This window comes from Hipposideros armiger, unplaced genomic scaffold, assembly GCF_001890085.2.
Source record: "Hipposideros armiger isolate ML-2016 unplaced genomic scaffold, ASM189008v1 scaffold_626, whole genome shotgun sequence".
NCBI classification, from domain to species: domain Eukaryota; kingdom Metazoa; phylum Chordata; class Mammalia; order Chiroptera; family Hipposideridae; genus Hipposideros; species Hipposideros armiger.
The window spans coordinates 663,159-683,627 of NW_017731976.1; the positions used below are offsets into that span (position 1 = coordinate 663,159).

Genomic DNA, 20,469 nt, shown 5'->3' on the forward strand with positions numbered 1-20,469 from the left:
ATATATATATTCACTTACAGTTGACATACAATATTATACAACATCAGCTTCAGGTGTACAGTGCAGTGATCAAGCCTCTACCCCATCCATGATGCAAGACATGTGACCACCTGACACCCTACAAAATATTCACATTATCAATTACATTCCTCGAACTGTCCCCCATGTCCCCATGGCAACACTGCAGCTGCGTATTTATGCTGTCCTTCATCGACTTTTGACCTGCCTGTTAAACACATCCAAGTACTCAGTGTCAGATCATTGTCTGTCTTTTCTAGGAAAGAGATTTGTAACTGATGATTCCATCTGTGTGCTGGGAATCTGCAAAAGAAACCTCCTTTTCCAGCCTGTGGCAGAACTGAGGAAGGAGACGGACTTCGAGTAAGTAATCCGAATGTCACAAGTCTAAACCTTAATGCCGTTAGCAGGACTGGACAGCAGGGGTCCTCAAGGGCAGGGACACCCGTCATACTTACTGTAGCTATCAGAAGTCACTCATTGTAGTATTTTTAGGAAACAGCTAATACAAGTTTTAGAAACAGGGCAGGGAAGGTTTGTGGAAATAGAAATAGGATGGTTTCACTGGACCTCTGAAAACTGGCTTCCCCTCCGACTTCACTGGTGTTGGGTGGGGCACTCACCGCTGCTGCCCCCTGTTCACAGGCACAGAATTCCCAAAGAGCAGTGGTGGCTGAAGCTGCGGCCACTCATGAAGATCCTGGCCAAGTACAAGGCCAGCCTGGAGGTCTCCGACGCGGGTCAAATGGAGCACGTGCACCGCCGCGGCCCCGAGGAACCTGCAGCCATCTAGGTGCCACCGGACCTGCACTGCCTGGCAACACTTGGACTTCCTGTTTACCGCCGTTTTTGTAACACTTGTTATTTATGAGCATGGTGTATGAGTATTGTCAACATTAATCCCTAACCACAGAGCACCCATCCGTGCCCTTCACGCCCCCGGGGCACTGGGACCCCCACGCCTTGTCTGCTGTCCTTCTCATTGTCTCCTGCTTCAAACCGTGCACTCCCAGTGGAATTAAACATTTCGCTAAAGCTCCAACCACGGTACTAAGTTTCTTTCAGTTTTTTAAGTGGGCATTTAGACCTCAGGCTCTGTGGCAACTTATTTTTAGAGGGATCATGAACTAGGCTGCACAAAGTCACAAAGGAGAAAGGCAAATGCTGTGACACACAGCAAACACGGGACATGTCAAGTGTGCCGAGCAGGCCCTGGACCAGGACACCAGGTGATGTGACCCAACTATAGCCACATAGCTGCCTTCTAAAGTGGGACCAGTTGTAGCATTAAAATCAGACCCCACAAATGCATGCCTCAGGGTTAAGGTGAAATGACACCCTTCAGTCCGAGGTGTGCACTGAAGCCACCATCCCTGGGGGACCTGTGTGGAACCCTCTGGATGACTCTATGGCATCTCGGGCCTAAGTGAGATTACTCAGTATCTAGAGTGAAAAGCTTTTCTGCCTCTCTTCTCCGGTCTCAAGTCTGAGATGTGTAAGGATTCGCCTGTCAACCCGCCATGGGGGAAGGACTCGTACAGAGAGAAGGGGGGTGAGCAGAAATACAGGCAGATCTCGGACACAGGCAGGAGCCAGACCACTGTAGTAAAGTGCGTCACACAAAGTTTTGGTTTCCTGGTGCCTATAACTGTTACATTATCCTATAGCTAGTGTGCAATAGCAGTATGCCTAAAACAATGTACATACCTTAATTAAAAATACTTTATTGCTTAAAAATGCTGACAGTCATTTGAGCCTGTTGGAAAAATGGCACTGAGAGATCTGCCAGACGCAGGGCTGCCCCAAACCTTTGGTTGGTAACACAGTGTCTGCCAAGCACAGCCAAGCGGGGTCGTCTGCCTGGAGGCTGAGTAGGAACTGAGGAGCCAGTAACAAACAGCTTCATCTGACAAATGTGAAGTAACATGAGACAGAGCCTTCCGGTAAAGATAAAGTGGAGAGGGAGCATTTGAGAGGTCGCTCCTGGGTATATGGCAGCCCTTTGGCTCAAATAAACTCAGAAATTTTTTTTTTTTTAAATGTGGGGAGAAGTTACTGCTCATTAACCCAGAACACAGCAAGTTCTTGCTGGGAATCCCATCGGGCTGCTGTTTATCACGCGTCTGTTCAAAGACTTTCCCCCGTCCTTGGTGTGACCTTTATACACCAAGGCAGATGTTGGAATACCTTATTTCATTTATTCATGTCACTCATTGATTTTTTTAGTAAAGGCCCTAAGAATTACTTTAGCAAAATGTCATTTAAAACAGTGACTGAAGCACAGGTAAGTCAGAGTTGTCTTTTATTTTTACATGTTTTAAATAAGTTTTGTAGGATAAATAAGGTAAAATAAGCATTTCTATTAGGAAGTCTTACATAGTAATCTGTGCATCTCTGGCATTTAACACGAGATCATTTCAGTTTCTTCGTGATCACGCGATCTCCGCCTTCTTTAAGATAAAAGAGTTTTTGGTCTGACTTGACAGGCTACGTACCTTTGGCAAAATTGTCAGAATGATAAATGATGATGGTATTTGGGAAAAACAATCACTTTTGACCTTTCAAATTACATTTGGCTCGGGCTTACTTCTTGGGCCTGTGAGCTTGTGGCCGCTGAGTCCCGAGCTCAGCTGGAGCTGCTGGTCATCTTAACTATCCACGACGGGTCCTTGGCAATTTTCGTGTTCTCAGGCCCCAGCAGAGCCAGCCCGTGAGTGCTCCTCCCGACTCCCAGGTACCTGAAAGGAGAGGGGGTCAGGGCTCTTCCCACGCCAGGCGCGTGAGGGTCATAGGTTCGGGCCACACGGTCGTGCTCACTTGTCGCTCACGTCGATGAGGCCTTGGCGGTGGACGGCAAAGAGCTGCTCCCTGTGTGCCTGCTTCAGCTCGTCCGAGAGGCCGTACAAGAAGTGGTCCACGCCTGAAAGGGACACAGCTGAGTGACAGCGGAGCTGAGCCTGCTCCATGGGCACCGATGGACACATTTCCACCCAAGGGCAAACTGTTGACCTTCACCTTCCCACAGAGCCGCTCCCCTTTGGGATGAGGAAGATGAGTGAGGGCCACACCAGGAGGGTCTCTGCCCCACGTGGGTCATACCGCCTGGGGCACTCACAGCACACTCAAGCTCTGACGTGACAGGACGTGACCCCTTTCAAGTGGCAACACCAAGATGCTCACTCAAGGTGGAAGTTTGCATGTCACAAAGGAAGGGGCAGGGGGCTGGGGACACGGCTCAGGACCTAAGCCTGGACCTCTTACTCCTCCCGATACCTCTGTCTGAGGGAGCCAGTGGTGCGTCCACATTGGAGAACACGGACAGCTTGGCCTCATCAATGTCCTGCTGGGAGAACCTCCCAGCCTTGGCCCAGTCGACGGCCTCCGCAAAAGCCTGGAGTGTTTCTGTCGAACGTGGATCCCTAGGAGACCCAACAGGTCAGCTATTCACACATTTACCAACGGAAAAGTGAGCGACAGCCCAGGCTGACGTCACAGCTCCAACACTTCCTAGTCGTTAACGGTGCTTGAAGTCCAACAGCCCACTGAAATCAACACTCAGGAAATGTAGGCCCAGCCACACAGGCCATGGGACATCCCCTCTTCTTGGTTATTACCACCAGGGTATTCAATGCAGCCTCTGCAATGTCATTAAAAGAGCAAGTCGGGGGGACGGAGGAAAGTCAGACTGAGTGGAAGACTCATGGAGAAACGCTACAAAAGGTTCAATGTCAACCCTCACTTCTGCAAGACATGCCCAGAACACTCGCCTGTACGTGGCCCCATCTCGGAGCCTTTGCTGCCTGAGTGGAGACAGCTGCAGAGAGCTTTGTCCACATGGTATAGACAGCCCTGCACGCGCTGAGGGTGGGCCCAGCTCCCGGCACCCACACCAGGAAGGGCCACACAGTTGGCAGGAGCAGAGAGAAGTGTATCAGCGGCACAAGCAATCCGCCCTTTCCTGAGTGTCCAAAGACGTGTCTTTAGGCGAGAGCCACAGAAAATGAAGACTTACTCTAAATACGGGCAGGTTCTTCTGTGTGTGTGAGGCCTGGAGCCCAGAAAGCTCAGGGCGCCTTCTACTGAAATACGCTCCCCACCCAACGCCAGGATTCACATAAGGCCAGTTGTTCCCTATCCTCTCCCGCTGTCCCTACAACCTAGTGACCAAAAGGACACTGCTGGTGTGGCTGAGTGCTGAAGAGGTGGAAAAGGGGGGACAATCTTTTTTTCAAGTTCACTCCAATGTATGAGATGACAACACTGATGATTTCAGAGCCACTGACTGTCAGTAACATGAGGTGTGTCCACATGTATGAAATGGTCAGAGAAAAACTCACCTATATGAGTAAAAACTGAATATCCCGTTATGGCTGAGTTTAGCACCTCCACCATAAGCACCACCTTTTTCTCGAATTTCTGTGTGCAAGAATTTAGTTGTCATCAATCTTGCCAGGATCTTAAGACTGAAATGAATGATTGGAAATTGCAAGTTAAAAATAACATGGTTGGCAGAAAAGTATCATATATAATAATAAAAAAGTCATCCAAAAAGATGTCAAATGTCTAATTCAGTGGAAACAAAACCAGAAAACCACCTTGTCAAGTAACATATACATCCTGGTCCCTAGGAGAAACCCTGAGGAAGACATTTCACACAGCGGCTTGGGTTACAGGGTGGAGGGGAGAAGGGCTGGGGCACAGGCCTTCCATCACACGCTTCCAGCTCCCTCTCAGACACGCGGGGCACGTTGCAATCTGTGTGGAGCGTCACTTACATAAACCCACACATCAGCATGTGCGTGTGTGTGTGCGTGGGAAGCTGCTGGCTGGTTTTTGACAGGCATCCTCCCTAAGTCACTGTTGGAATGTGTGTTCTGTATGTTCCCGCTAACTTACATGATGAATGCTAACAGCTGATGTCCTGGAAGGGAAAAAGGTGGTTCTAGAAAACATGTCCCCAGGGCAGAGTGGGCAGGGCCGCGCCCGACATGGCTGCCATCCGCGGGAGGCACAGCATTCACTCCCCAAGATGACAAGGTCTGATGAGAAGCTAAACAGAGGGGGCAGTACGCGTCCCTAAAGATGTGCCGCCCTCATTGGGGACCCCACGCCCAAGGTCTGAGGCAGGGCTGCCAGCCCTGGACAGATGGGCTCCGTTCGCCCTACACGGACTGGAGTGTATCCTCCAAGTGCTTTTCTCTGGAAATTTCTATTACCTCTGCGTTTCCTAAGGGACATACATTCACTGTTCAAAAATTCTAAAATATAAAAAAGGCAAAAAAAAAAAAAATCGATAACCCCAATACCCAGGGGTACCTCTAGTAACATTGTAGTGTTTTAAATCTCCATATTCTATCCAATAATGGAAACACAGACCACTCTTCCTGATGGCCTAGCACACAGACCATGTCTATTTCCTACAGAAATGCAGATAAACCAAGAAAACCGCTGAGAAAAATCATGATATTGTGATTATGTTTCCTACATTAACTTTTCCGGGACCCAGTGGCAGCCGGCCCCCTCGTTTCTGGGTTTCTATGTGGCCGCCCCGTTCCCTTCCATGGTGTCGTGTTTTCATGCCCTCGTCTGTACCTGGCGTGGTCCGGGTCTGTGTAAGGAGCGGTTCTGACACATTCACCGACATAGTTTACGGGGAACAGGAACTGGAAGTGCGTCTTCATCTGGCAAGGCCTGAAAGTGGGGTCCTGGGGGGGGGGAAGGTCAGGTTGTGTCACTGGGAGGTGGCTCACAGGTGCGACCTGCAGAGGTGCCACCTGGACTTCCGAAGAAGTCCTACTTCCCATGGGAACCTTCCGACCTTGACACAGGCTTCAGGTGTAATTATCGTGGTGCAGTTAGAAACTTGTCACCCATGTCATCTGTACCGACTGTGGACTGTGATCTCGCCTTCCCCTTTTTCCCAGGAACACGGTAAGATGTGTTCTCTGTCATGAACCAAACCAAATGTCCCAATGAGCTAAGCTGAGTGAGTGGGGGGACCACACGGCCCGAGTGCAGGTGAATTAGCCGACTCAGATAGTTACGTGAAAATGGGGGTGCAGTGTGAAGGGGCACGGTCTTCATGGCACTGCTGCTCCGACATCCCGGCACAGGGAGACACCTGGCAATTGCGGGGCAGGTCGCCCGCTGCTTGGCAGGGCATGAACTAACTGGGGACAGCTGGTTCTGAAGTGACCAGTGACCGGGACTGGGTTAACTTACTGTGATCAGCTTCCTGATGACCTGGGAACCACTAACATGTGTGCTGCTTCCCGATCCATTAGGTATAGGTTTCTGAAAATGTTTCCAAGAGAAAGGAGAAAAATCCCAACTCACTTGAAATAGCTAAGAAGGCACACTGCAGAAAATTCAGAGCTAATATCAAGTGTTAGGGTGCATTTGCTTAGGTGTTTTAAGTAACAGTGTTTTCATTACACATGGAATTTCCTGGCGGAGTTTCGGACGGTCGGGGAGCAACAGCCCGCCTCTTGCCCGTTCCATGAGGTCCCGTCACAGGCAAGGCTCTGGGAAGACGGGGTGGCCCATGCGGGGATGAGGGACTAGGGATGTACAAGGAGACAGCAGAAGTCTGTCCTCTGCAAAACCTGCAGACTTGTCAACCTGTCCCTCTACTGGACCCGGTGAGCTGGCTCACGCCCATTTTGTAAGCAAAGCACGATGACTGGAATGTTCCAGCTGTGATTATTCTAGGGACATCCGTGTGTCACTGAGTCAGGGAAAAGCTTCGCCGACAGCAGAAAAGACCAGCTTCGTCAGGTCACCATTTTTGGCTATTCTTACAGGAGCGCATCCCAGACCCCAGGGAGCTTTCCCCATTACTGACAATAGGAACGCAGGGTCAAAGGCCAAGCTACAGGGTTCAAAGTCACTTCCAGCTGGGCTAGCACTGGGCAGGACTGAACCCTCCCGGTCTCCTCGTGGGTAATGGGGACGTCTGGGGACCTATGTCACACACAGGTCCTGCGCAGCCTGGGGCTTGGGGCGGCTCTCACCTGCACCACGTGTGGGTGCGCCGGCTCCCGCTCCCGCCTCCTTTGCCCCAGGTTTCTGAGGAAGTCTCCCACCGCCAGTTCTGTCTGAGACAGCTGCTGGGGGGTCGCCGTCACCAAACACCTGTTTAAACAATCACGTATGCACAGAAAACCCTTACTATGGAAAATAAAACACTGCTTCACCTATTCACTACATCTTGTGTAAACAACGAAACTAAAAAACAGATTAATATGCGATGTGATAAAAAAAATATGGTGTTTAAATAAAAAAAATTTATTATAGTAATGGATACACTGACATTATTCCCCTCAAAATACTCCCCCCTGGTTTCTTTCTTTCTTTCTTTCTTTTTTTTAGCTGGGCCATCCTGCCACCTGTTGGCAGCTCAGCAGCAGCTCAGCTTGGGCCCATGTGGGAATCAAACCGGCAACCCTGTGCTCAGAGCTCACTCTTGAGCGAGCTCTTAACCAACTGAGCCACTCGGCCGGCCCTCCCCCCTGGTTTTGAACACACATATCTCATCGTTCTTGCCACTTTCTGAGGCAGTTCTTTCGTGTCTCTAGTTGTGCTCTTGTGGCTGCCTTGATGTCCTGAATTGATTCAAAATGTTTACCTTGCATGGTCATTTTGACTTTGGGAAAGAACCAGAAGTCGCACGGTGCCAGATCCTGTGAATAAGGTGGATGAGGACACACCGTAATGTTCTCATTTGACAGAAATTGCCATATACCAGAAGTGATACGTCACAGAGCGCGTTGTCATGTAGGAGGATGATTTATGGCACACTTTAAAACACACCTTCTCTCAACCGTAGCTCCCACCCAACTGACCGCACCGAACAAAATGAAAGTTGTCACACACTGTTACTAAGGTTGGACGTGCTGCTTCCTGAATTGAAAATCCCTGCCTTTCTGTTGGACAGCACTCAGCAACAGCATTCACAGTATTGTTTAATCACAACAGAAAGGCTCCGTGTCACACATCGCTTCTGGTATCCGGCAATTTCTGTCAAATAAAAACATTACGGTGTGTCCTCATCCATCTTATTCACCAGATCTGGCCCCGTGCGACTTCTGGCTCTTCCCCAGAGTCAAAATGATTCAGGACATCGAGGCAGCCACGAAACCGAAACTAAAGACACAAAATAGGACTTCCAGAACTGCTTCAGAAAGTGGCAAGAATGATGGGATAAGTGTGTTCAAAGTGAGGGGGAGTGTTCTGAAGGAGATTAATGGCGATGTGTCTTTTACTATAATAAGTTTTTATTTAAACATTCACCACATTGTTTGACCACACCTCGTATATTGTTTTTGTACAAAATAATGTTCAAAAATGTTAACAAAAAAACCAGTAGCCAAATATGGAAACAACCCGCGGCTACTTGACCACAGGTCTTTCAAGTGTCATAAAGCCCTGTCACACCTTTAAATGGTTCCCAGCAGGTAACAGCTGTCAAGACCCTGAGACAGAGTTTCTGACTAAATCCCGTTCTGAAGACACAAGGCAGCTCTCTGCCAACATCTTCAGACTTACACCTCAAGGCTGAAGCTTAAATGCCTGCCTGAAACATCGGCCTGAAGCTGCGAATACGTCACTGCAGCAGGAAACAGGCACCGAAGCACCAGCGGCTCAGAAAGCAGCTTTTGTAGCTGCTGCAGCTTCTGCAGGATCCTAACACTATCATGTAACAGCTACTTGAACTGTACAGTGCGCTGACATTTCCCTTCTTTTGGCCTGAAGCCCTAAATTTATTTATTTGAATTGACAGTATGGGCCATTAAAGTAACAGAACTCTATTCCAACTACCTTGCCATAAGCCTATAAACTAGTGTTTCAGGGAGGAGGAAACAGAAGGTCCCAGTGGCTAAGCAGCTAAGACAACGTGGGTGCAGGGTAAGTGCTGCCCAGGATCTAGGAGTCCGCTTGGCCCCAGCCAAGGCCTGGCACTGACCTCGGGGCGCCCCTCTTGCCACCCAGATGGTCTGGGGGCACCTGCCTGTGACCCCCAAGAACCAACGGGGGAAGGCACTGGCATGCTCCAAGTGCAGCTACAAGCTAACCTCGACCTGTGTCCCTGGGTCACAGATGCTAAAAATATACCAAGTGCTCGTCACTGCTAAATGTCATCCCTGCTCACCAGCCTGAGGGCTTAGGACAACTGTCCGTGCATGTCCTCAAACTGTTGTATAATTATAAGAATTTCGCGTTTTTGTTTTGGCCTCCTGACGGTTCGTTCACAGGACATTCGCTGTCTGCGTGCAGTCAGCCTACCTTGCAGGGAGGACTAAGTGAGCTCAAGCTCTTCCCCACCGTCCACAGCTCTTACTTAACTGAGTGTTTTGTTCCCACATAACATGCTCTTAGTTATCAAACCACGTGGGGCCCAGAATCGACTCCCGTGACCTACCCAAGCATTCTTTCTGGAACGACCACCTCTTGAGCATCCGCCCATGACACTTAATGAAATGAAATGAACCACGAGTCTCTGCCCAGAGACCAAGCACGAGCCCCTACCTCATATTCTCACGGTTTAATAAATACTTCTGGATGCACGGGAGCTTTGTCAGGACAGGTGTGACGTCTGTCATTTCTGCGATGTTCTTCATCAGCCTCACCTAAGCCAAAGGGACGACACATGGAGACGGTGCCCGTCCCCAGCCTGGAAGCCAGACAGCCTGGGTATGGGGGCCGCGTGACTGCGTGTGAGGTGCACTTGCTCGCTCTGGGGAAGGGGGTGTGGGGGGTGGGAGGTACTCAAACAATTTATTTCCCCATGGACTTTGGTCACGTAGTCAGCTTTTCTGGGATGTAAAAATGGCACCAGAGCATACCAGCGACTCTGCAAGACCTGCTAACTCACAGTAACCCATGTCCCCTCAGCTTGGCACCTGCTCCATCCCACTGAAGATCTCCTGTAAGTCTCCCGCGGGCGTCAGGGTCCTGCTGGCGCGGATGGACGCATAGAGGTGCCCTGAGTCTGGGACCCCGTTGGACAGCTCTTGGGCAGCCATCTTCACCAACACCCTGAAGTGTTCTTCCTCATCAAAGCACGGGCTATGGGCACAGAAAGGTGTCCCGGTCCCCATTCAGGCCCCTGCGACATCATGGCACATTCCCAAGTGTGGGCTGTCACACGGGGCAAACTTCCTCACAAGTCTTCCGGACCCATAGGAGCAGCTGCCAAACAGGCTCTGAAGCTGACAACCTGCAGAGCGAAGCGCCCCCTTTCCAGCTGCAGCAGAGCTCTGGTCACCCAGGGTTAACACCTCCACAAATGCAGTCACCTGCTGAATATGTCAGCCCACAGGTGCATCATGTCTGGGAGGTTCCTGTCCAGGCAGAAAGATGAAAACAGCACACCCTACGGCAGGAAAAACAGGAGGCCCAAGGTGTGATGTCATCCACAGGAAACCATACACCAGAGACCACCCTCCAGCCACCGGCCCACCAGAGCGGGCCCCACCTCCTCATAGGTGTCCAGGTGTGAGTCGTCAGGCAGTACGCGGGGAACCGCGCTCATGCCGCCCGTTTTCAGCTCTATCTGCTGAGCCTGCTCCCTGTAGTCCAGGCTGCCGCAGCCCAGTCTGGGGACAACAGAGTGCCACATCACCACTCCATTTCGGCCCCCGTGTCCCACATGCCGGCCCCAAAGCCGCCCTACAACAGCGCACGCGGCAGGCCCTCTCCCGGGAGCCAGGCCTGCTCAGGGCTGACTGGTGCATCGCCTGCAGCGAACACGCTCTCCAGGCGGCACAGAGCAAAGCACCGACCACCTCCACAGTGCGGCTGTCCAGCATCCCATGGTCTTCCCTTCGCTGTCCTCCAGAACATTCTGACAGACTCCCTGCTCAAATACTTGGTAGTCTCAGGGCAAAATGTGAAGAATACGCCTTTCTGCACTTGTAAGAAAAGCGCAAGTCGTGTCAACATTGATGAGGCTTTTGTGAGAAACACTAACTGCTGCTCCTAATGCGAGAAGTAATTTAATTTAAGCCAAGGCAACACCGTGAGGTTTTTCTAAAGACATTGGAGCCATGAGAGGATGAGTAGTGGTAGCCATATCTAAGGACAGGCAGAAGACCCTGGGATGTCAAAGGCGTCTCTCCTGATGGGCCTCAGCACCTCGCTCACGCATAAAGTGACACAGGGCCTGTCTGCTGTGATGGTTCCCTTTCCCTGCTCTGGGGACGCAGGAAGGGGACCCAGCTGACAGTTCCCATTGCCGACCACTCGGCCTGCCACCCTTGGCCTCGGAGACCCAGCAGAAGAACAGAGACACACCCCTGTATTCTCAGTCTGCTCAGATGCTCACCCAGGGATGATGGGGTCACGAAATGAACGTGGTGGCAGAGGGCACACACCATGGCCTCTTAGGGCCACCCAGGCCCACATGTCATATTTACTCACATTTTCTGATGCAAAACCATCATTCTTGTCACAATCGTAGAAAGAACCCAGTCCCCAAAGCACATGTACCTGAACTACCTTACACTGAGGTTTATAAATGTCTTAGTTAAAAAACACGATTTTCCTAAGAAAAATCTCAACAAATGCATCGTCCCCTTTACACACCAACAACGCTATGGGTTTTGAAAGTGATTCACAGAGATGTGATCACGGCCGCAGGAAAAAACACACACAGGAAGCCCCAGGGATCACGCAGCACGAAGGGCTGAGGCCCACGGGCGGGCCTTACTTGGTGAGGACACTGCAGAAGAGCGGCACATAGGGCCTCAGCTCGGGGGGCAGCGTGTGCAGGCTGCAGAAGGCACGGAAGTAGACCACGCCGTTGGTGGGCTGGGCGCAGTACTGCACCGGGACGTCCCCAGCTAGAGAGACAGAGACACGCGACTTAAATTTCCACCAGTAAAATTTTAATCACGCAATCCTCGGTCAGTATTTAAAAATGCTGTCACTTTTCAAGGGTGGAGGATTAATCTTCATGTTAATGAACAGACACTACTCATTTGCTGTAGCTCAGACAAATTTCCCTACTGATCTTCCACTGTGGTAATGCTGTCTTCAACACTGAAGAGCACCCCGCTTTCTGAAGAACCAGGGCCAAGAGCCGTCTTTTGGGTTTTATAACCATCCAGAACTCAAGGCAGCCCTCACCTCCTTTATCCAGAGCGGACTGACAGTCACTCCTGCAACATCTGACCCCACTCCCCACCCAGCCCAAATGCCACCCATCCTTCCTAACAAGTCCCCCACCCCAGGCCCCTGATGGCCCACCGCGTAACCCTGGCACAGGTGTCCGTGGTCTCAAGTCCCTTGGGGGGGGGGGCCTCTGTGCATCCCATCTTTATGTCCCTTAGCACAATGCCCCAAACCAGCCTAGGGATGAAGGCACTAGCTGATGACTGACTTATCCTAATTCTGTAATGAACATTTAGTGACCCAAATGGGGGGGATTAAAGGTCAGTGGGAAGTTGACCCAGCTTTCCAGAAGAAAGGACCTCCTTTGTGTGTGCACACACATACGCCCACAGATCAGGTGTGGTGAGCACGACAGGCCCTGTTACAAATGAGAGGGGAGTGGGGCGCCTCACAGACGTCAATGAGGTACTTCAATATACTCTAAATCCACACTAGATGGGACGGTCAGAATCCCCTCAGGACCGGGCTAGGAAGTGAAGTCATGCCACGAGGAGGCTGAATGTCCACCTGCACAGGGGACGCTGTTCCAGGCAGAGGCCTCCTGTGCTTCCGACCAGAAATGACAGACTAGGGAGGCAACCGTGGGACGAAATGTGAGATGGGACCCCAGCAGCCTACAGCTCCCTCCTGCTCTCCATGCCAGTGTACAAGCCATCATGAGGCATTTCCAGGTCCTCCAGGTACAGTCACCTGTCCTAGCTTGATGGCTGAGGTGGAGAGCACATGCAGGGAGGGGTTCAGAGGGGGCCCACGTCCTTTAAGAGCTGTGTGTAATGCAGCGGCAGCGGCGCCCTGCCACACCGCTCAGGAAAGGACGCAGGCCCACCTGAGCAGAGAAGTCTGCCATCGCTGAGTGGTGAGGCCATCTAAGGAGATGCCAAGGGCAGACTAGGGAATGTGAGGCGCTCCCATGCTTCCGGACGGACGTGACACCCCCTCTACTCCCTCATGACGCCCCACAGCCCAGCACCACGCCTGCCAGAGCTCACTGACCTGCCAAGGCCACTGCCAGCTCCGTGAACGGGATGCTGCGTTCGATGTCCGACACCTTCAGTGTCGGCAGACAAGAGGAATCGTGGGCCTTACTTTGCTGAGTCTGTAATTCCAAACCTGGGAAAGGGGGGGAGTATTAGGGCGGCAGTGACTGACAGACCTGACACCCTGTCCTCTGTCGTAAGTCACCCCCGCTCACACCACCACACCCAAGAGCATCAGGTGCAGGGGCATGGGCACCCGCTCGTCGCACGCGGCCCTCCTAAATTCATCCTCAAGGACCAAAAGGGGGCGTGGCTCAAGCAGGCCCCCCAGACCCCCACGTTTTACACTAAACTCATTTTTAGAGTTTTCAAACCATTTCTTAATGAACTAAAATTTACTGACTTTTATATTGTTTCTTACTTCATTTTTACTAACCTCACCAAATTGCTTGTATAATCCCACACATTTCACAAGTTATAAAAACGCTTAAAAACCCATGCTCTGGGCCTGCTCTTCCACTGGTCTGATGGGATGGGAGAGGGCCCCTGTTCCCCGAGGCAGCACAGAACCACCGGCTGGGCCGGTGGGGGACCCATGCGGCCCTGTGTGACCCACGACAGCGCTGAATGGAGCACATGGGGACAGACGGCAGGGTTTAAAATCCGGTCACACACACAAGTGCATCATGTCACTGGTGTCTGACCTTCATGTCTGCCTCCCCGAAGGTCTCCAAAAGCCACCGAGTATGGACCTGGCTTCAGTCAGAGGTGGGAGTCAGGGCAGCTTGTCCCAGGCCCTGCCAGGGCTGTTCCCAGGTCCCAACACAGGCGGACCCGGCTCCCTCCCGGCTCGTCCCTGTGCACGTTACACTGAAACCTCTGGGACGTTCACAGCCCTCCACACCAGGCTGTCACCCCCACCCAGTCATCCGAGTGTCCTAAGCCCCTAGTCCTTCAGACATTCTCTAATTCTGTGTGTTGACTTGAAAATGCCAAGGCCTCCTGCCTCTTCACCTGTCCAGCCCTGACAACAGTTCAAGGACCCACCTCCTATGTCCTCTGACACATACCCTAGCCCTCTCTGAACGGAGCCCCCTCACCAGGCCACGTGCTCCCGACAGCAGGGCCACACCCCTTCATGGTACACGTCACACAGACACCCAAAACTGGAAGATGATTTGGTGTTTAACACATGAGATAATTTCCCATTCCCATTTTTCCCTTGGTGCTAACCCAGAGCGACCTTGGAGTCCTCACACCAAGTCCCACCTAAGACATCCTGACCTGAAGGAACCAGTGAGTGCACTAGCTCATGTCCTCCTTAACAGAACTCTGCTGTGATCTGTGCAACGCAGCCCTTTTGTAACACAGGCCTGCATTCATTCACATGCAGTGGGGGCTGGAGGGATCTGGTTTCCTTAAAAACAGAACACCCCACACCAGGCCAGTCAGGTCACTCCCTGGTCACTCAGGGAGCATCCGTTCTGTTGCGGAGGTATGAAATTATGTCCTGCGCAAATTAAAAATGGGAGATGGTTGTTTCCATGTCTTGGCTATTGTAAATAATGCCTAATGAACTTAGAGGTGCATGTCTTTCTGAATTAGTGTTTTCATTTTCTTTGGGCAAATACCCAGACGTGGAATTGCTGGATCATATGACCGTGCTAGTCTTAATATTTTAAGGAACCTCCATACTCTTTTCTATAGTGGCCCATACCCATTTAATTGCCATTTATGACAAGATGGATGGATCGTGCGAGTACCATGCTAAGTGAAATAAGTTAGATGGAAAAGGATAAGAACCATATGATTTCACTCATATGTGGAATATAAAACAAAAAAAAAGTAACAAATAACAAAACAAAAGACATTCATAGACACAGACAACAGATTGGTTGTTACCAGGGTGAGAGGTTTAGGGGATAACAAAGAGGGTAAAGGGGGTCAAATATATAATAATGGATGGAAACTAGACCTTGGGTGGTGAGCATGCAACAGGGTGCACAGATGTCGGATTATAATGCTGCACACCTGAAAATCAGTATGTCATTAACCAATGTTACCCCACTAAATTTAATTTAAAAATATCTTCTACTGAAATAGCAAAAATAAATAAATAAATAAATAAATAAATAAAAACCTCCAAAACAAACAAAGCAATGGAAGATGGATGGGTGGGGCTCCATCAAAATAAAAAGCTGCACAGCAAAAGAAAACATCAGCAAAACAGAAAAGCAACCTACAGAATGGGAGAACATATTTGCAAATCGTATACGATTTGCATAAAGGTTTAATATCCAAAACATATACAGAAGTCATACAATGCAATACAAAACAACAAACAATCCCATTAGAAAATGGGCAGAGGACCTGAATAGACATTTCTCCAAAAAGGACATACAGATGTCCAAGAGACATATAAAAAGATACTCAACGTCACTAACCATCAGAGAAATGCAAATCAAAACCACAATGAGATATCACCTCACACCTGTCAGAATGGCCATCATCAATAAATCAACAAACAGCAAGTGCTGGCGAGGCTGTGGAGAAAAGGGAGCCCTGGTGCACTGTTGGTGGGACTGCAGATTGGTGCAGCCACTATGGAAGGCACTGTGCAGGGTCCTCAAAAAGTTAAAAATAGAACTAGTACCTTATGACCCAGCAATTCTACTTCTGGGTATTTATCCAAAGAAATCCAAAATACTAATTCAAAAAGATATATGCATCCATATTTTCACTGCAGCATTATTTACAATAGCCAAGGTATGAAAGCAACCTAAGTGTGCATTGATAGATGACTGGATAAAGATGTGGTACATACATACAGTGGAATATTACTCAGCCATAAAAAGGAAATCATGCCATGTATGACAACATGGACGGATATAACACTAGAGTATATTATGCTCAATGAAATAAGTCAGACAGAGAAAGACAAATACCATAGATATCACTTATATGTGGAATCTAAAAAACAAAATAAATGAACAAAGCAGAACCAAATTCATAGAGAATATTTTCAGGGTTGCCAGATGGTGGGGGGCGGGGGGGTTGGGGAGATGGGAGAAATAGGGGAAGGGATTAAGTACACATTGCCAGTTATAAAAACAGTCACGGGGATGTAAAGAACAGCATAGGGAATGCAGTCAATAACATTGTAATAACTATGTGTGGTGCCAGGTGGGTACTAGACTTATTGGGGGGATCACTTCGTAAATTACATAAATGTTTAATCATTGTGTAGTACATCTGAAACTAATATGTCAACTGTAATTGAAAAATAAATTTTAAAATTTAAAAAACTGTTAAAGAAAATACAGTACATATACTCAATGATATTCCATACACAATCGAATATCATTAATCCATTAAAAAAACAAACAAACAAACAAACAAAAAACACCAAAACCCTGCCATTTGTGACATGGATGGATCTTGAGGGTACTATGCTAAGTGAATTAAGTCAGAGAAAAACAAATACCAACAAATACCGTAAGACCTCATTTATATGTAAAATCTAAAACCAAACAAAGAAAAGCAAAGCTAGCTCATAGGTACAGAGAACAGACTGGGGTGGGAAAATGGCTAAAGGGGTCAAAGGTACAAACTTACCAGTTATAAATAAATAAGTCCTGGGGATGTAATGCACGGTGACTAGAGTTAATAACACTGTACTGCACATTTTCAAATTACTAAGAGAGTAAACCTTAAGAGTTCTCGTAAGAAAAACAAATACAGCTCTGTGGTGACACGTGTCAACGAGAAGTCCTGTGGGGATCAGCTCACAACACATATGTACAGCAATTCACATTGTACACTGAAACTGGTGTGTCAAATATACCTCAAACAAACAAAATCCAAAAAAACTGGAGATGGACCCTGTCAACTGGCACTCACAAAACAGAAGTTTCTGTTTATTTTCATTCACAATTAGCACGTGACATTTATGGAAGAGCTTAAAACAGCTGTGTGTCCGAAGAATTCAGAGATAAAGAGGTTACATGCTGACCTTGACTTTGCCTTTACCACACTGAATCACCTCAAAGTTCGCGTGACCAAAATGGGGGGTGTATTTGTGTGTGCACCATATGAATGTTTTAATAGGCCTTATTAACATATAACGTACATATAATGAAATTCAGTTTTAGAGCTAGAATTCAATGAGTTTTGACCAATGAATAATGTAACCATAAGGTCATTATCCAGGTCACATCTCCAGCACCCAGGAAGTCCCCTCAGGCTTGCAGCAGGCAACCCCCGCCCTACTCCGGGCTCCCTGCCTATCAGTGCTTTGGCTGCTTCCAGGGTTCACATCAGTAGACTGCCTCAGTGGGTGTTCTGTGTCTGGCTACTTTCCCTCAGCAGGATGCCTTTGAGAGTCATTGATCTGAGTGTATCAGTATTTTGTTCCTCTTTGTGGCTGAGCAGTATTCCACTGTGTGGATATACCAGCTTGGTGGAAGTGTGTTATTTCAAGTTTTGTGTGGACATAAGCTTTCACTTCTCTTGGGTAAATACTCAGGAGTAGGACCCCTGGCGCTTTACAGTAAGTGCGCGTTCAACGCTGTAAGAAGAAATTATACAACTTCCTGTCTTCACCGCGCCAGTACCACGCAGATCTGAGTGGGGACTTCACCACAGCTAGGCCCGTACCCCTCACCGAGATGAGACCTGCCTCCTGTCCTGGGACCTCCCAGCTCACACGCTGGTGCCCAGTGAAGTGTCTGACCTTTTTCATAGATCCACTGCTTGTCTTCCAGGGAAAGAGAGCTGACCTTTTGCTTCAGTTTTTCTTTTTCCATTTGTGTTTGTTTCTCAGAATATTTGTCATCTGGTGTCATTGATAAAGTCAGCTTATGCTGATTATTCTGCAACAAACACAGCAACCAAAAAGTCACATTATAGGAGACTTACTAAAGCTCGACAGGCTGAAGCCACCTCTACCAGTGTGCCCTTGGTCCCGCGTGCCACTGTCCCATTTTCATTAGTGACCATGACAGAATTCACCTCACAGTGGTCTTGCTTTCGGAAAGTCAGAGCCAGATAAAATTCTGCCAACCATACCTGTTATGCAGTAATTACGTAATCCATGTGTGCTGTTATTGGGACTATTAGGATGGTGATTATGGTTACTATGTCGGGACCATACATGTAAACAGTCAGCATTGTCTTTATACCTTGGTTGTACAAGGAAACTTTGCACTTTTTAATATTATAATTTTCTGACTTTAGTCTGAATTGAAGACAACATAGAAGAAAATAATTTTTATCTGGTCTTCATTATATTATTAATCTCTCAAAAGGTGAGTTCTTAATTACGTTATAAATTATGAGGACAAAACAGATGCTGACCTAACCTAACAATGTTAGGTGACATAATGTGCTTCCCTGATTCATTTCAACAACTAAAACACACACACACAAAATGCTGCAGAGAGGTGGAACATTAGTACAACAGACACTTTATGCAAAGTAACTCTCAGTAACTCAGCGAGATCAGGGGTGAAATGCTCACGTCAGGCCCCCTGTCCCCACAATGGCAGAGCACAACAGTTCCCCTTTCACCAGACAGCAGTCTTGCTCCCATGGCCAGGTCTTGTAAGTTCTGCCACTCTGACAACTATCTACCGGGGAACGTGACCAAGAAAAAAGGCCCGGAATTCTCTGGAAGCAAAGGAGCCAGGCTCCAAGGGCCCTTCACCAAGTACCAGAATGGTCACACGCGTAGGCGACTCGCCTCGTGTTCTGTACATTCTGTTAACAAACTAGACCAAAAACATATGCAGGTGTGTGTTAATATATACACACATATTTTCATCTAAAAACACCAACTCACATCTGAATCCAGAAAATGCATTTTTAAGTTAATATGAGCATTTAAATTTTTAATAAGAAATTACATCACCTATTAACAGAAATTGACTTATATAATGTAGATTATATTCCTAATACTCTTCTCATTATTATAAAATCAACTTCAAAATTACAGACTTAAATTCTCCAGTTTTCTTACCTTAAAATACTGTTTCACTTTTTCTTGCAAAAACTTTGGATTTTCCTTGAGGCACTGCCTGAACTGAGCCACGTGACGTCCCAGCTGCAGGAGCTCCACAGGGTCCCCATCGTGGTTCCAGCAAGAAGCTATGTACTGGAACAAAGGGTGTGAAATACGCAAGGTGCATTACACCACAAACTCTTCCTTAGCTCAGTAAACCCCAAAGACATGACATTTGATTAAGATCTCCTTTTCTATATTTAAAAAATAAGTCATTCTTTGATTAGAAGAAGAAAAACTAGTCATTTTAAACCTTTTTTTCTATTAAAATAAAAAAGTTTGTTTAAAAATTACTTTTAGAAAATACCATTACCAACAGATCAAGACTTATCATAAATCCCCACCATTTAAAGTGTTCTATGTGAATCTATTTTACATAAAAAATAGCTATCAAAGACACTTAAGTAAGCTAGTGAAAAGATAAGCAAAATATAAAACTAAATTAAAAATAAATTTATATCAGATCCAAAACAACATTAACTTTCAAGGTTCAAATGAAAGATGCTATGAACAGTTACACTAATTATAAAAGTAACAAAAAATAACGAGGTGGGTAAGAAATTACACACAGATGTCAGGGCGAGTCCAAAGCTGACAGACTGATGCTTCATTTGTATTTCAATTTTATGAAGTAAAGCTTCAATTTGATCATCTTCGAATCCTTTCCTAAAGAAATATTAAGAATGGAGATGTTGAAAAGAAATAAATGTGTTTTTACTACAAAGCTACAATAACCAAAACAGCGAGGTACTGACAAAAACAAACAAACAGACCAATGGAACAGAACTGAGAGCCCAGAATTAAACCCACACAAATATAGGCAACTAATTTTTGAAAAAGGAGGCAAAAAATACAATGGCAAAAAGAAAGCCTCTTCACTAAATGGTGCTGGGAGAATTGGAAAGACACGTACAAAAGAATGGAAATAGACTGCTGTCTGTCACCATATACCAAAATTAACTCAAAATGGATCAAAGACCTAAACATAAGAACTGAAACAATAAACTGCATAGATGCATAGGACTTATGAACTTATGGACCTTGGGTTCAAAGAGGATTTTATGAGTTTAATCTCAAAGGCATGGGAAGTAAAAGCTAAAATAAATTAATGGAGCTGTATCAAACTAAAAAGCTTCTACACAGCAAAAGAAACCATCCATAAAACAAAGTGGCAACCAACCAAATGGGAGAAGATATTTGCAAACAACACCTCCGTAAAGGGGCTAATATCCAAAATATATA

The 20,469-nt window shown here is 47.6% G+C and overlaps 2 protein-coding genes across 2 annotated transcripts in view; one reads left to right on the plus strand and one right to left on the minus strand.

The window, feature by feature from the left end:
* Positions 1 to 1,068, plus strand: part of LOC109372334 (ATP-dependent 6-phosphofructokinase, platelet type-like) — an 84,303-nt gene extending 83,235 nt beyond the window's left edge. The window contains exons 17-18 of the mRNA XM_019625425.1: positions 279 to 381; positions 664 to 1,068. Coding sequence (XP_019480970.1) covers positions 279 to 381; positions 664 to 811 — 251 coding nt within the window. The 3' untranslated portion in view covers positions 812 to 1,068. The remainder of the gene's footprint in view (positions 1 to 278; positions 382 to 663) is intronic.
* Positions 1,069 to 2,303: 1,235 nt separating this feature from the next.
* The window catches only part of PITRM1 (pitrilysin metallopeptidase 1), a 30,557-nt gene continuing 12,391 nt past the window's right edge, over positions 2,304 to 20,469 (minus strand). The window contains exons 10-25 of the mRNA XM_019625426.1: positions 19,797 to 19,893; positions 19,186 to 19,320; positions 17,902 to 18,040; positions 13,186 to 13,302; positions 11,729 to 11,861; positions 10,496 to 10,616; positions 10,317 to 10,393; positions 9,921 to 10,086; positions 9,547 to 9,647; positions 7,032 to 7,152; positions 6,241 to 6,312; positions 5,611 to 5,723; positions 4,356 to 4,481; positions 3,292 to 3,437; positions 2,836 to 2,938; positions 2,304 to 2,756 (exon numbers count right to left, since the gene is read on the minus strand). Coding sequence (XP_019480971.1) covers positions 2,645 to 2,756; positions 2,836 to 2,938; positions 3,292 to 3,437; positions 4,356 to 4,481; positions 5,611 to 5,723; positions 6,241 to 6,312; positions 7,032 to 7,152; positions 9,547 to 9,647; positions 9,921 to 10,086; positions 10,317 to 10,393; positions 10,496 to 10,616; positions 11,729 to 11,861; positions 13,186 to 13,302; positions 17,902 to 18,040; positions 19,186 to 19,320; positions 19,797 to 19,893 — 1,879 coding nt within the window. The 3' untranslated portion in view covers positions 2,304 to 2,644. The remainder of the gene's footprint in view (positions 2,757 to 2,835; positions 2,939 to 3,291; positions 3,438 to 4,355; positions 4,482 to 5,610; positions 5,724 to 6,240; positions 6,313 to 7,031; positions 7,153 to 9,546; positions 9,648 to 9,920; positions 10,087 to 10,316; positions 10,394 to 10,495; positions 10,617 to 11,728; positions 11,862 to 13,185; positions 13,303 to 17,901; positions 18,041 to 19,185; positions 19,321 to 19,796; positions 19,894 to 20,469) is intronic.